The 15,989-nt window shown below is 36.9% G+C and overlaps 1 protein-coding gene across 2 annotated transcripts in view; it reads left to right on the plus strand.

Annotated features, from left to right (window-relative positions):
• The window catches only part of GPR155 (G protein-coupled receptor 155), a 38,279-nt gene that overhangs the window by 7,272 nt on the left and 15,018 nt on the right, over positions 1–15,989 (plus strand). For both annotated transcript variants that reach the window (XM_050899583.1, XM_050899582.1), the window contains exons 2-6: positions 5,875–6,380; positions 11,134–11,533; positions 12,912–13,077; positions 14,244–14,399; positions 15,483–15,566. In XM_050899583.1, the coding sequence (XP_050755540.1) occupies positions 5,888–6,380; positions 11,134–11,533; positions 12,912–13,077; positions 14,244–14,399; positions 15,483–15,566 (1,299 nt within the window). In that variant the 5' untranslated portion in view covers positions 5,875–5,887. The remainder of the gene's footprint in view (positions 1–5,874; positions 6,381–11,133; positions 11,534–12,911; positions 13,078–14,243; positions 14,400–15,482; positions 15,567–15,989) is intronic.

Here is a 15,989-nt window from a genome sequence, read left to right on the forward strand (position 1 = left end):
TGGGGTGAGGCGCTTTTTAAGGGGTGCTGACAATAAAATATAATCTGTCTTTTGAAAAACGTTTTGCTGTTTGCTTCAAAAGTATGTGTCTATCTGTTGACAAGCCCTAAGATGAGCCTAATTGAAAATTAAGGGGGGGGGGTATATTTTCCATTTGTTTCTCTGGCTTGATATTTTGCGCTGTTGGCAACTGTTGCTTCATTTGGTCTTGTCTGAACACCGGCACTGACAAATTTTGATGTGGCTTTAAGTGTTGTCGTTGTGAGCTCTGTCAGTTGCGTGCTCAGGGCAGGCCTCGGCTTCGCCGGGCTTCCTGTGCATACGGCTTCCTCTGCTTCTCCGCTGTCCAGGTGCTTTCTTGTAATGACAGTGTAGAAAAAAAAAAACGAAAAAGAAAATGTGATCTTGAAAAACAACTGCTCAGAGACACTTAAGGTCTGGTATTTCTTGTGGCATGGTCTGGATTTCAAGCTAGGGGTGGCCCACTTAGGTTAATTCCTGTTACAATGTTGTCCTCTATCTGCTTTCTTAGCCTAGCAAAGAAAAAAGTAAAAATTGCGGTTAACTTGCAAGAATAGGAACTGCAGTAATCACTTCTTTCCACTTAATTTTATCATTGTAACTCTCTAAAGTTGCTTCCTCTTTGACTTACTGTACAAACTTTTACATGAAAATGCATATGGTGCATTCTTATCTGAGCTCTTGTCTGAGCTGAGGATGAGGTGCTAGAGCTGCCACGAATGGTAACTCTTCCTGCCCCGATTCCACTTTCAGCCTCCTGAATAAAATAATGTGTCATCCTTGGGATGTTTCTACATTGCTTTAAAGTAGGAAATGAGGTCACATTGTGGGATATAATTTATGAACAATGTGCACAGCCTTGCCAGTCTCACCAGAATTATCCTAAGAGTGATTATCAGCTGAAAGCTTGAGAGTGAGAGACCAGAGAGAAGATGTACGTTGAGGTTACGTCTTCTATTCTCTCATACCATCTTTGACTTCCATTAAAAAAGAAGATTAAAGGGATTTTCCTGCTGGAAAAGGAGACAACTTCTCTATTTCGGTACTCAGAGAGGAACCTGATGTTGCTTAACTCAGAGCTGCTGGAGAATTGAGTTTCTGGTCTGGTGAATTTTAACACTTTACAAATATTGACAACCTACGACAGAAGTGGGCAAATATCAGTGCTCCAGTTTGTTTCAAGAGAATTGTAAACTGCACTTGTTCCTTGCTCTCTGTCTGTTGTTGGTCTTCATACCAGGCTTCCTCTCGTGCTGGCTGTACTGTCCTTCCTTACAAATGCAAGCTGACAGTCTGGCTGCATGCAGCTATGCTTGACACAGTCGACAGCAGATAAGGCAGCGTTATTCCTAAAAGCTTTGTCTTTATTGGCCTGCAGTTCCCAACAATGCAGCTGTGGCTGAGTTTTCAAGGATTCAAATCTCAGTCCTCGATCCCTGAAGGGATAACCGCAAATCATATGTCCTATGGAGTCAAAGCTAAGTGCTTTCCTTTGGAACTGTGTTATATTTCCTTATTTTAGTGTCGTTTGACTAGTTACTTTCCTACATCTACTGTAAGAACAGATGAGTTTCTGTGTAGAATATGTAAGGTTTTGGTTTTGCATCAGATCAATATCTTTGATTTCATTAAGAAGTGTGAATTGAAGACACTTTTCCTCACATGAGATGCTAGTTTGAGTTAAGCCTCAGGTGTGATAAGGCTATATGTTAAATCTGCGATTAGTCATTACATAATCTCACAAGAGTTATGTTGATGCATGTATCATATAAAGCAAAAGGGGCTGAGAGATGTATTCACTGTGTTAAGCAGCACACTTTGCAAGGGCTTGCATTTCTGGAAAATACCCACTTCTCTGCAATAGATAATCTGTGTTAAATATGAATGTTTTGGGATGTGCGCATCTCTGGAGCTGAGGAGATGATTCACACTCAAAGTCCTCTGAGGAGTGCCAGTAGCAGCTTTTACTGTGATGCAGTTTCTCTCTTTGAAACTCATGTAGTTCACCAAAAATTGGGCCTGACTGACATTACAGGGTCCCTTGTAACAAAGTTCAAGGTGAAGATAGCCTAAAGGAAGGCTGCAGGAATATTTGTGGCACTTTACAAAAGATGGTTGTAGGATGTGTGGGTGTATATCCATGTCAGTTTTGATCTAGTGAAGAAGATACAGGATTTAGCACATGCTACTGACTGATACAACTAGAGAGTCAGTCTTCTGCATATTTATTTAAGTCCTGAATTATAAAATGGGGACAAGGGTACTTCTATATTTTGTACTTATTTTATGAGGAGAAATAATAATTTTAATACAGAGGGAAGAGAGTTGTTTAATTAATTTAGGCATAATTTTGGTTTAAAAGTATGGACTTGTGTAGCTATATTGGTAGACTCGCCTGTGAAAGCTTAGTCTGTACAAGCAAAAAGCCTGGATAGCTCAAACCACTTTTCAGGAGAGAAAGAGAGGAAGGAGATGTTATAGTGGTAAAAGTCCTTCCCACTGTATAACTGTATGTAGACTGTGGCTTTTGTAAGAATATCAGAAAATAAATTTTGTCATTAGTAATGACACAGTGGTAAAAGATACAGCCTTGGATAGGAAGGCACAGGGGATGAGAAGGAATGGTAGAATTTAGGGATAGATAGAGCCAGAATACACTTCCACTACAGATCAAATGTTGCCTTTGGCTAAAAAAGCTTCACGTTTATGTTATTGTGGAAAAAAACACCTCAACAGAGCAGGGAGTATGTTGAACATGTTGCATTGCCAGGAGCCTTACCTCTATGCAGTGCTGCAAGCTTGAAGAATTTGAGGCGGGGCTGTGCCAAAAACCTGCTTTTCACCTTGCAGCTAGTGTAGAATGTGGCTGGCTTCTTTAAAGAATTCAGTGTTGCAAATCTGTCTCTGATCCTCTTTTGGACATTTTGCAAATCCCAACAGCTTCCTTGAGTTTTGCTAGTAGAAGAAATGGTTTGTCGTCTGCTTCATTTGTTGCAAGTTTTTCCATCATTCTGTAGTAGATAATGCTTTGAGCTCCTGGTCCAAATACATCTAGGCAAATGTATCATCTATAACATGAGAAAAATACAACCTTTAAAATAAGGCCTACTTGGAGTGAGACTCATTTTCCTTGGGAGAAGAGGTAGCCAAGGCTACTGGACAGATTTGGATGATGCAGCTGCTCAGTCCAGAGAAATTACAACGTCATTGTAGGACTGCTTACTAAAAGCCTCAGGCATAAATAAAAGTCATGCGTCAAAGAGTTTATGCTATATGTGAATATGTGCATGCTGGATGCCAGGGTGTGAAACAGAGCATACAAGATCTCACCTTTGCTCTGACTTGATTTACTTGCTTATTTACCTGGCTGTTATGAGTTCTCTGTTCCCTGCGGATAGGATACAAAGAAGCTGGGAAGACTCTTAAACCAGTCATTAATTTGCACAGATCTAGCCATTGTGCTGTACAAAGCACTCGTTTGGGAACTGGGAATCTCAGCTTTGCCACTGATATGTTAAATGTCTTACGGCAAATCAGTTCGCCTTTGCCTTAGTTTCTATCTCTACAAAGTGGGGTAAGTTATCTTGACTTCCTTTCCAGAGTACTTAGGATTTAGTCATGTCAAAATTTTATATGTAGAGTTAACTGATGGACTGCACATGTTTCAGAGCTGTATCATCAAAGCCATATCTGTTTCTGGCAGGACCTTGCTATTGACCAATGAATATTTGTGTTTGATGTCCTCCCTCTTCATCTGATTTGCAGACTTTACATGTCTACTTGCATATAGAACCTGCTGTGTTTATAGTCAGCCCTTTCAAAGGGGATCGCTGGTAGCAAGTGAAGATCAGGAGTCACAAGACGTATCTGTTGTATGTAAATACTTAATTTAATGCATACTAAAATTTCACTGTTAGGGGCCTAAAGAATTGTGTGTAGGAATATGGGTAAGCAATAGCATGATGAATTAGATCATTGGCCACTGTGTCATATGTGGATCCCTTGCTAACTGGAAAGTATATCATTAGCACATGATACTGAAATGTTGGGAGAGGTCAAAGTTGCACAAACCAAGGTACAAGTTTGAAGGGTGATACGATGATTTGATCTCTAAATCTTTCTTGAAGGTAGAGAGAGCCTTGCCAAATGTTTTTCTGCCAGAGTGGAGGGAGAAGCTGCGATTCTTGGTCTAATTTATCTTCCTTGCCTGGTGCTCGGTTCTTGTAAGGGCTGTTCCTCTTGTTATTCTGTAACAGATTAAGAGGGCATAAGTTTATACTGTAAAAGAATATGAAAGCAAGAGGGTTTTGATGTGCGGAGAATGAGTCTGTAGAAGGATGTACAAAAAAAGAACTGATACTGATAGACTATGAAGATTTTCCTTGCAACAGAGTTATAGATGAATGCGAATTCCATAGGTTTGCATTTCCCTCAAATTAGAGGGTTTTGTAACCTTTGTCACTCGCCTCCAGCAAAATAGATACATGGCACAGAGTAACTGAGGGAGCATCTTTTGGGGAGAATAGGAGGAGGACAGTTTCAGGCTCATTGGACTTGAAATGACAGCAGGATATTCACAAAAGAGGTCTTGGAGACAGGCTGGAATGATAGCTTTAGCAGAAGAAGATAGGTCTGGATTAGAGAGAGATATCTATGAGTCGTCTATTTATAATTTAATAAGTGCTTATGGAAATACACAGGCAGAGGATGTAGGGAGGCACAAGAGGAATAAGGAAGGACGGCTATCAGCACCCACAGAAATTTAGAGGGATCCTCCCATGTAAATGTTATAGGAACAAGTAGAGATGGGAGGACAATTGGGAGGCGCTATAATTACAAAAGATATGGGAAAGGCAAAATTTCAAGAAGAGGATGATTATGATAAAGGTGTATGATGGTCACAAAGGATGAAGATGGAACACCAATTCTGAGAGTTTAAGAAGATTTTGGCCTCTCAGGATTTTGGTAAGAGTTGTTTCAGGGGCAGAATCTGGATTAAATAGGATCTAAAGATGGAGGTGAAGGAGGACTCCCGACCATGTGTAAAGCTGAGCACGTGGAAGCAGAGGTGAACAGCAGTAGTTAAAGGGAGGTCAAGGATGGGATTTTAATATTGGGAGTTTAAAGTGTATATTTATCGTGAAGGAAAAAGAACCAAGTAGGACATGGTTTAGGGAGGACCTGAGAGAAGATATCCTGGGGCAAACCAAAGGAGTTAGAAAAGAAAACTAAAAATTTGATCGTTGAAAGCAAAGAGTATGTGAGAATTGTAGTTGGGAATTGACAGTGAGCCGAGGAGGTTACAAGCTGCTAACGAGCATGTGAAGAATTTTGTGCTTTTCTGTTAAAGAGTTAACTAGGCTTGTAACGGCAGTCCAGGAAAGCGAGGAACATACACTGAGAATTTAGCAATTACTGTTTTCTGAAACAATGACTGGTAAGTGCTGAATGGTTGTAATTTATTCTAGATGATGTTTAGATCCTACAATAATAACAAAAACATCCTTGTTATATCTCCTTTCCTTCCAATGGATTTTTTGCTTTTTGAATGCCCAATATATATTTAGGTTTAATATTCCAGTGTTACCCTCAAATTTCTTTGGGGATTTTTAGCCTCTATCAATTGTCTTGTTGGATTGTGTGGAGTTGTGAGAAGACGATGTGTGTATGGAATGATTTTTCAGCATTCTTCTTTCTCAGAGTTGTTTCTCTTTAGTTACTTATTATTTGTGTCATTATTTATTTGTAATGCACTTGTAAGTGTAAATTCTTCTGTCAGCAAGCCTAATACCATAAATATTCACAAACACAGTTTTGGAAGTTAATAAAGAAATACTTCTGTTTCTTTTACAGATGAGATCATTTCATGCTCTTTTTTTGGAAGAGGTGGTCAAAGGAAATGGATAGCTATTCAGACTTCAATGCAAAGAACCTCTCATCTTCAGCTAATATGTCTATTTCTTTGCCTGGACAAGTTGGACTGAATACCACCGGCGGTACTCCTTCTATGTCAATAAGTAGGCTTTTCCCAGCCCTGTTAGAATGCTTTGGAATAATTCTTTGTGGCTACATAGCTGGAAGAGCCAACATTATCACATCATCTCAGGCCAAAGGACTAGGAAATTTTGTGTCCCGTTTTGCACTCCCAGCTCTACTGTTCAAAAACATGGTGGTACTTAACTTTTCTAATGTGAATTGGTCCTTCCTGTACAGTATTTTAGTTGCCAAAGCTGCTGTGTTTTTCTTAGTCTGCATTTTAACATTGTTGGTAGCCAGTCCTGAGAATCGATTTAGCAAAGCAGGTTTGTTCCCTATTTTTGCTACACAAAGCAATGACTTTGCACTGGGATATCCAATAGGTAAGTATGCTTTCTTCTTTAAAATTATTTTTAAGTGTTCTAGACATGTTTGCTTTTATTTTTCCATGATTTGAAATTGAATTCTGAACTGAAGTTATGAGCTATTGAAGCCATTTCTCAAGTCACATTTCTTGACCTCAGACCATGTACTTTTTAGTAAGGGAAAAAAACTGTCAGCTGGTATGAATGAGACAGAATTTAAAACAATCCAACTACCGTTGTCTATATGATCTTGTCATGTTAAAGTAAATCAGATTTAAAAAAAAAAAAAGGCTTTAAAATATAATTTCAAAATTGGTATAAATTACCTTACACTTACTGCAGGCAATTTTCCTTATGGGAAATTGCCAGAGTTTTCCTCAAGACCAAAATTCCTTGCTTTGCAAAGTATGAGCCTGTACCTGGGGCCTCTGAAATAGCTGTAGTAAATTTTTTAGTGATTTCGCATTACCTCTTGGTTTAGCTCAAAGAAAACATCTAGCCATAATGTTGGTGCCTACTGGTTGTGGAGTGTGTGTGACAAACTTTATATCTGGTCAGAAGAAACCTGTAATTTTTATGCTACTTAATATGATTTATGTAGCCAATCATGTGTTATCCCTTAATCTTTATTCTATTGTGGCCAGTAGACAGGCTTTAGGATATAGTTTTGGACAAAGTCAGTCTTTTAAAAGCAAGATTGCTGCATGATTTGTGGTAACTTGCATTTGTGTGTATCAAATCAGAATTTTATGTGGCTGTGGTGCCATTCTTGGGATGTGTAACTAACCACCAGTCCAGTGGAGCTAAAAAAACCAAACAAACAAAACACAGAGGCATTCAGAGTATAACTTGTGTAGCTGTGTACTCTTGTTCTTGTAAGCCTATATTCTGAATTCCAAGAAACATCAGTTATTAAACTTAATTTTATCCCAGTCTGCAAGACTATTATTTTCTTCCCTTTTGATAAGCAAGATTTTTTTTTCTTTTTCCTTTTTATAGGTTTTCTTAATGGTATGTTAATATGCTTTTAGCCATGCGTACTGTGATACTTAGGAAGTGATATGGAGTTGTAGCAGGCTTCTCCCACCTGCTACTGTCTAAATTGCAGTGCTTTTTACCTGCCTTGGGAGGCTCTTTTGTGCCAACGTAGCTTTCAGTGCTGCTTCTTCCCAGGCTGACCCGTGTGGCTGGTGTGGGAAAGCACGCTGCAGGTATTGGGATCTTCAAAATGCACCTCGAGTGGAAGGCATTTGGAGAGGATGCCTGGACTATGTTTTTATTTGTTTGCTGCTCCCTGAAGAGAAAGTACTCTGTGCCTCTCAGATTCTCTTGAGATCACTCTTATCATCTAGACAAGGTTAAGAACAAAAAAAGAAAACAGGTTTGTTCTGGCAAAGCAAAAAGCAAGATATTTGATTACAGAATTGAAAATACAGTTACAAAAGAGAAGATTAAACATGCAATTCCAGATTATACGTAACAACAAGTAGCTCCATATTTTAGGTTACTTGAGAAGTTGGTAGTTTCTTTCTCCCTATTCTGGGGCAGCATGCTCGGGAGTATCTCGAATCTTTCTTACTCTCTTCAGATTTGCTGGATATGTATAAAATATAGACAAATGCAATTGCAAACTTTTTCTTCCTTAGATGAAAATACCCTGTTTCCCTCAGTTGCATCTCCTGAGATTTATTCCTCTTGAGAGAAATCAGAAGTATATTACAAATAGGGCGGTGAGGATTACGTCTTTGTTTCTTGGTACTGGGTTAAAATGCCAATTAGGGTTTCTCTTTTTTTCTGTTTTGAGGTTGTCTGAACATATTTCCATTGTATCCTTCTAGTTAAAGCATTCTTTCTACTTTGAATGACTTTCTTGTCAGATTACATTTTTCTTCAAGTATTTAATAATTTATAAGATATGATTCATATTTTTTCTATGTACAATCTGGCCAAATTCACACATTTAGTTCATTAAGAGCTTTACTGGAATACTTAATGCAACAGTAACACTGTAGGCGCTTAAGGGTTGTTTATTTCTTAGAGCTGTTTATTTCCTTGCCTAACCTTTCCCTTCTCCCATCCCCAAACTTTCACCAGTGTTTGGTTCATGCTGTCATGTGTGCAAAATTTTTACTGTTGGTGGCTTCTCTGAAATGTTTGCAGGGCTGGGCAACAAAGAATGCCTTGCTTATTCCTTTTATGTATGGTGATAGGTAGTGTTTTGAGCAAAACCTGATCTTTGAATGGAAATATATTTTTAAAGGCTGCTTCAGTTGGAATTTGTAAAGGAAAAAAATCAGTATTGACAAATCTATGTATTATAATAACACTATTTAAAAAGTTAGTTTGAACTCTTAAATAAATAAATAACATCCTCAGTTTTCATCCCATGTAATTTCCTTAACAACCACTGTGCTATTTTTTGCTGTTTAACAAAGATTTGCACATAGGAAAATTAAAATGCAGGTTAAATTTTCAAAGATCACCACTCTGTTTTTCTCTAATCACTGTTACGACAGTTCTACGGTACGAAGTGATGTTGGGGTGAAAAATAATTGGTACAGAGGTTTGCTAGCACCCCCTTGACGTAGATAGAATTGCTATGATAGAAACCTTTGTCTGTTTCATTTTTGTTACTGGGTGAGATGATACAACTCTGACAGAACAGCTTCATCTACTCTCCGGTGCTGTATTGTTAAAGCACAGGTGTAGCAGAAGTGTTATGTGGATGGTGGCTCAGTTACCATGACTTTAATGGTGCTAATTGTATTAAGCATGAACAACTAGTGTGTGATATATATGTAATTTTGAGCAGCTGGGATGTGGAGAATTGATTTTTTAAAAAGAATTAAAATATCTTTGATTTCAGTTTTTTGTTATGATCCGCAAGCAGGCACCTTGATTTAAATAAAAAGAAAATTTTTCATCAGAGATAGTTGTGGATTATTTTCACTGTCTTAATGATTCCTTAAGAGTGATTTCTTAATTTTTTTCACCCACTGACTCAGTAATCTACATTGGTTCCACTTCTTACTACTCAGGAAAATGCATTGTGACTTCATACATCAGTTAAAGTACTTACGGACCTTAATATATTGTATTAAGTATACAGTTTCACTTTGCCAAAAAATAATGATTTATTACATTTTCCACTCAGGCATTATTTACATGTGACTTGTGTTGAGTTGCATTTGATTGAAATGGGCATTCTGTAGAGAGCAGCATAAAAACATCACTCTAAGGTTTGAGGTTTTAGAAAAAATTTTACTTACATGAGTGTCCAGCATGTTTAAAGTGGTTTTATTTATCAGAATATATGTAGTGTTTAAAACTGGCTTGTTAAATGCAGTAGCTAACCACAAACTTGGTAGTTCTGTTCAGCAGTTTATTCAGGATTTTAGGACAGGTAGCTCTTGTATACATACTTTAATCATGGTCTGTAAGAGGAAAAGCACCTTTAGTGCCTTTTCTTATATATTGGAAATCAACTATGAATGTCAGTTTATTCAATCTGAAGTGGAGACTGTTTATAGTAAGTGCTGATTTAGCACTTAGTAGATCCTGTCATTCCAGATGTTTAAACAACACGAAGGTAAAAATCTTTTGGATTTTGAAAAACATAGTCACAAGGGAAAACTTTTTCAGAAAAAGATCAGGTTTAGTATACGGGGAAATGGAAATACCTGCAACAGTTGGCTGCTTAGTGATCTTAAACTTTATTTAGTACTTTGAGTGCTAAGTTATCCCATAGAAAGGTGTAGTAGGTGTATTTATGCAATAGTGCTTCCTTTTTTTTAATATTCTTTGTAGTACAAGTAGAATTGCACCTGAATATTAAGACACTTCTGCCTGGGGAAGAATATGTTTCTCTCTAGCTAGGGTAGGAAAAACTAAAATGGAAAGCATCACTTTGCGTATTTCTGAAAATTATTGGAAATAATGACATTATAAGGCAGGTAAAAGAGAACATCCTATTTTAAAAACATTGGGTTTTTTCAGTTCACCCTAGAATAGAATCTTGTATATCTTTCCAGAGCCTTTTCATGATTTTTGAAGTGCTGTTAGCACAAACTTGAAATAAGAAGGAATTCTACCTTGACTCAGAAGTATGTAGTAGCAATGAAAACAACTGCTCATGATTTAAAGTTCCTTGAGGGACCACAACTACAGCGATAACTCGTCCTGAGTAGTCCCAGAGAATGAACTAATAGTTATGTGATAATGTATTTTTTATTTGGTTGTTGCTTTGCTGCATTGTATTGAATCAATGTAGAAAGATCACACCTGAGTTACCCACTGAAAACTGGTTGAATTCCAGAGGTGTGAGGCACCCCTAAGATGAGAAGCAACTTGTGTCCTGCAAAGTGCATTTAATTTGCCACAACTCTCATGTTTCTGGGGAGGAAAAGCAATTCAGAAAATAACCAGAATTTTTTCACCATTTGGGATGACTCAAAGGGCACATGGGATTGTTATATTGTTTTCTTTCTTTTTTTCTGTAAATGTTGAATATTCATAGAATTATTAAATAGTGTTGAATAGTTAATCTTCGGTCTTTAATGTTTTCTTTAGATGACTGTGGCCTAATGGTGATTGGGTGTGCTTCTCTTACTACATCATCTTATATTGATTGTAAATGCAGTTACTTCTGAAGGATAACGAAATAATGAAATAATTTTTCTCTAGTTTTCAGACAGCAAAATTGAATTTTAATATTAATGTATTTTTGTACTGAAATGTTATCACTCATCACTTTTCATTTCCTGTCTTCTAGTTGAAGCTTTATACCAAACCACTTACCCAGAATATCTCCAGTACATTTACCTAGTGGCTCCAATATCTCTTATGATGCTAAACCCTCTGGGGTTTATCTTCTGTGAAATCCAGAAGTGGAGGGATAATCGCACTGTGTCACACAGCAAAATCAAAATAGTGGGCCTAGCACTCCTTCGAGTTTTGCAGAACCCAATTGTATTCATGGTCTTCATAGGAATTGCCTCAAACTTTATTCTTGGCCAGAAAATTCCCGAATACCTTGAAAACTTCCTTGACGGACTGGGCAGTTCATTTTCCGGCTCCGCACTTTTTTACCTTGGACTAACTATGGTGGGACAAACAAAAAAACTGACAAAGGGTATGTTTGTTGCACTGATCCTTCTCATCACAGCTAAACTGTAAGTTCAATTTATGTACTTTTATAATTTGGTTCTCTAGATGTTTTAAGCTCTGAATATACTGGTCAGATGGCTTTTCTCTCAAAATCATGATAGTGATAGTATGTTTCACTTCCAGTATTTTGGGCGAGTGCTTCCCAAACTCTTTGATAGTGTACAACTGTTAACTTTTAAAGGAAATTTAGCAGACCACAAACCTGTTGTCAGGCTCTGCAGAGAAAAAAAAATCAGGGGTGCTGTGGCTTCATGGACTGCCTGCAGGCCATCTGTCATGAATTGGGTGTTTGGGGAATTACTAGCATAAATTAAAATTTACTAGTTAAATAGTTAGATAGTAGTGAGTTTAAGTATTGTTTGATTAGCATTTGTATTTTCTTTGGATTACGCAATACATCTCTAAATTAGTTGATTTTTCCTTGCTTTGTCTATAAATCTTCGAAACTACTATATTGGAAAAGCTTAAAAATAGTCACTTTACACTCTGAAAACTGTCTGACTTTTAAGCATGAATAAATGACAATTTGTCTTTAGAACTTATGCCATCGTTATTTTCCCTTGAATACATCTCAGTTACTGGTGAACTAAATATTTTATTTGCTACAGAGCTATGATTAACGTAATAGAACAATTGGTTGTTAAGTTGATACTGTAAAATTTAAAGGTGCATTTGAATATCAGTACAACTAACTAGCAAACTTAAAGACCTAGTTTGTAAACCAGCTCAATGACAAATTTTGTAAGAACGTGAGAAAAAATGGTTTTTAGTGTTACCACTTTGCTTTACTGGTGAGTTTATGTAATTAGCCTGTGTAAGGCTTACATAGTGAGTCTATGTGAGATCTGGGATATTGCTAAAGGCAAACAAAATAACATTGATGCAGGGTTTTTTTTGCTGGCCAAAACTTTCAGAATGGGATACTTAAGCTTGAGCCCTTGTTGTATTTCAGACGGCTTGCAGAAAGGTGGTCTAAGTTTCAAAGCTGCTGACTGCTTATAAGCTGCTATTCCTTTAACAGTTGAAAAATGGGGGTTTTTTTTGTACTTTACCTTTCTAAATCTGAGGTTTCTACAAAGAACATATCTACACAATCAGATAATGTGCTTGTATCCCAGAGTTTGTTGTCATTTTTACGTTTTTTTTTTTTTGTGTATGGGGTTTTTTTGGTTTAACTTGTGACATAAAATTTTTAAGCAGCTAGTTAAATGTCATGGTAACAGTAAAGGCAATAATTCAAAGTAATGTCAGTATTTTGCTTTTCATAAATAGTATTCAAACAAGCCTTAAATTTCCTTTTGGTTCATTTTCTGAATAAAGAAGAGTCTATTGCTATCGGTTGAGTAATATCTGTTTTAATTACTTTTTTCCCTCTCTTTTCAGACTTATGATGCCATTTCTCTGTAGAGAAATGGTAGAACTCTTGGACAAGAGTGACAGCATAGTCAACCACACGAGTTTATCAAACTATGCCTTTCTTTACGGAGTTTTTCCGTCAGCACCTGGTGTCGCAATATTTGCAAGTCAATTTAATATGGAAGTAGGAATTGTATGTAGTCAGCTTCTCCCAAACATGTAGTGACTTTGAGCTTAACTTTGTTGATGAAATATTTAAATTAATAAGTAGGCTTGATGAATTTGCTTTTCTGTAGTATAGACTCTTTAGATTTACTTGTGCTCCCTAGATCTCAAATACAAATTATATTTCAAATTATTAATTAAGCAGAGTACTCTTTCCTGATGTCTCAAGTGTCTTCATAGTACACGTTCATAAATAAGTCCTCATACTTTTCTTATTCGTGACTCTAGTAAGAACTAGGATAACTTTAAATATAAAGAACTTGTATCTTTGTTGTGGGTTTGTTGTTTTTTGCTTTTGGGTTTTTTTTTCCCAAAAACCTTATCTTTGAGCTACTGTTTTTGTAGGAAAAAATAGAAATTATGTTACTGACTCCAGTAAGAACAGTGTTAGCTTAATGCTGAAAATTTGTGGAAGAACTTGTGCTTTAACTGATTCTTTTGTGTTGCCCTTCAGTTAAATCTTGCGATAGAAATGCATTTTACTTTTTTTTTTAATAGTAGATGGTATCAATTATATTTTCAACTTAAAATACAAATTTTATTACTGTTTCCTTTCTTCCACTTGAAGTGACATTAAAACAAACTCAGGAAGTCTCTTTAAAACAGAGATTTGTAGTATGAGTAACAATCCACACTTCCATCACTGTGCAAATTCTAGAAAGCAAAAAGACAATGAGAAGCCAAAATAGAAATCACTTCGATGTAAATATATATGGCTTCTTCTCATGAATTGGTGCATATTAGTATTTGCATAACAACATGTTTTCTTATTTATTTATGGTGTGAATATTTGCATCCAAAAGTAAATTGTGACATAGTAAATCCACCCCTAGACTGTAGTCATTAGTATATTTGATGCCTGTGAAAAAGCTCTGTAAGAAAAGTAGGGAACTCTCTATTCCTACTATTTCAGAAGCTTGTTAAAATTTTCAGTTTAACTGTATGTATAAAATGGATACTTTCTGGCTCAAATTCTAAATAATTTGTTATAGAAACAACTCAGTGATTTGTTAAAGGCCTATGTATGTTTAATTCAAAGGTACAATTTTGCCAGTGGTTGTATTCCTGAAAGCAGATTATTTAGCTTGAGATCTGATTAACTCTGTTGTTGTTTCTGTTTGACTCTTTTTGCAGATTACCTCAGGCATGGTGATAAGCACTTTTGTGTCTGCACCTATTATGTATGTTTCTGCGTGGCTGTTGACCATTCCATCTATGGACCCCAACCCACTGGCATCTGCACTCCAGAATGTTAGCTTTGACATAAGTGTTGTCAGCCTCATTTCTCTGGTAGGTGATAGCGAAGTGAAATATGAAAACACGCTGTCATGTCAGGGTAGCATTAGTATATAAGCAGCAAATTGAGTCATGAGACTCACATTTCCTTGTCGTATCCTGTTGCAGAAGGATGAGGAAGGAGTTAAAAATCTTGATTCAGCAGTGGGTCAGCTGGAAAGCTGCAGTGTAGAGAAAGATGGGTAAGTGAATTAGAGCGCTAGTGCAGGGCTTAAGAGTTTGTCCTTTTTGGTTTGTTTTGTTGGTTTTGGTTTTTTGGTTTTTTTTGTTTGTTTTTTTTAAATAACAGGGTGTGGGGGAATAACAGTACTAGCTTACACTACAGTGAATAATTACATCAAACCATGTTAGGTGCTTGGATATCACAGTAATGGAGGCTGTGTACAAACCAGCTCCAGAAACGTCAGTGAGTATTTATTTAATGAAGTATTAATGAAAATGTTTAACTTGGAAGTTTTAGTTTAGCTTTATCAAATTCCTTTCCTAGAAATTCTGTTCTTAAAAATGGGTTTGATAATCCAGAAGTCCAATGTGAATTGTATTTTGGCTTTATAGGCACTACAGATAGTGTGTTTATTTTGTTTGCTTTTTTAAAATAAAAACGTCCATGTTGGAGGGAGTTGGAATTTTCTTAAGTTGTTATCTCACTGAAGTCCTCTTGTCTTGAAACTGTGCCTTAAGGGAAGCCACAAATGCTGCCTCTTGCTGTCACAGATCATTTTGGGAGATTCGGGGTGGGGGTGGATTTTAAATTCTAAATTGCCAGGCTACTCTGTGGTCATTTGTGTCTTGAGGAACAACCAGGCTTCTGCGCACTAGAGGCAAGTTCTTGGTGCTTCCTGGAAATATTCCACCATCATGAGAACACAAAGATGCATTGCTTTTTCTGGCCATAGTTGCTGAGGCATAGGGACTGGCAGCAGATGGTGTGGAGCTGACTACAGTAGTCACGTTGCTAAGATACTTTTCAAGAAGATTTGTTGTATATTTAATTTCACCGTAGTCTGCCAGAATACTCATCTTGTTCTTTTGGGTGTTGTTTTACTCTTAAATTCAATTTTTTCTTGTATATTGCAGATCTGGTCTCTTATTGTTGTTCTTCTGAGTAAGAAATACAAACAGCTTCCTCATATGATTACAACAAATCTACTTGTTGCTCAGGTCAGTAGTAGGAAGAATGCTGTTGTGTGGGTTTTGGCTTTTTTAAAGTCTTACTTTTAAGATTTTTACAAGTTTGGTTTCTACAATGTTATCTTTGTAGCCATCTGTGGAGGGCAGGGGAATCTAATGTGCGACTTGTCTAAACAATTTCTGTGCCTTAAAATACACCCTTGAAGAAAATGATGGTTGATGCTGGTAGCATGGTTCTCAGCCAGAACTGTAAGCAATCAGAATGGAGAGTGGCTTCTGAAATATATTTTTAGTTACTGCCTAATACTGTTGAGTGCACTTCTGTATCAATTTATGCCAATCTGAAGTCAGCAATGCCAGGATCAGCAGCAGCATGTGTTTGACTCTATGGTGACCTGATTCAAGGAGCTAAATAGAAGACTAATCCCCATGCTGGTTTAGCTCCCTGAAGTG

This window comes from Gymnogyps californianus, chromosome 7 (assembly GCF_018139145.2).
Source record: "Gymnogyps californianus isolate 813 chromosome 7, ASM1813914v2, whole genome shotgun sequence".
Lineage (NCBI taxonomy): Eukaryota > Metazoa > Chordata > Aves > Accipitriformes > Cathartidae > Gymnogyps > Gymnogyps californianus.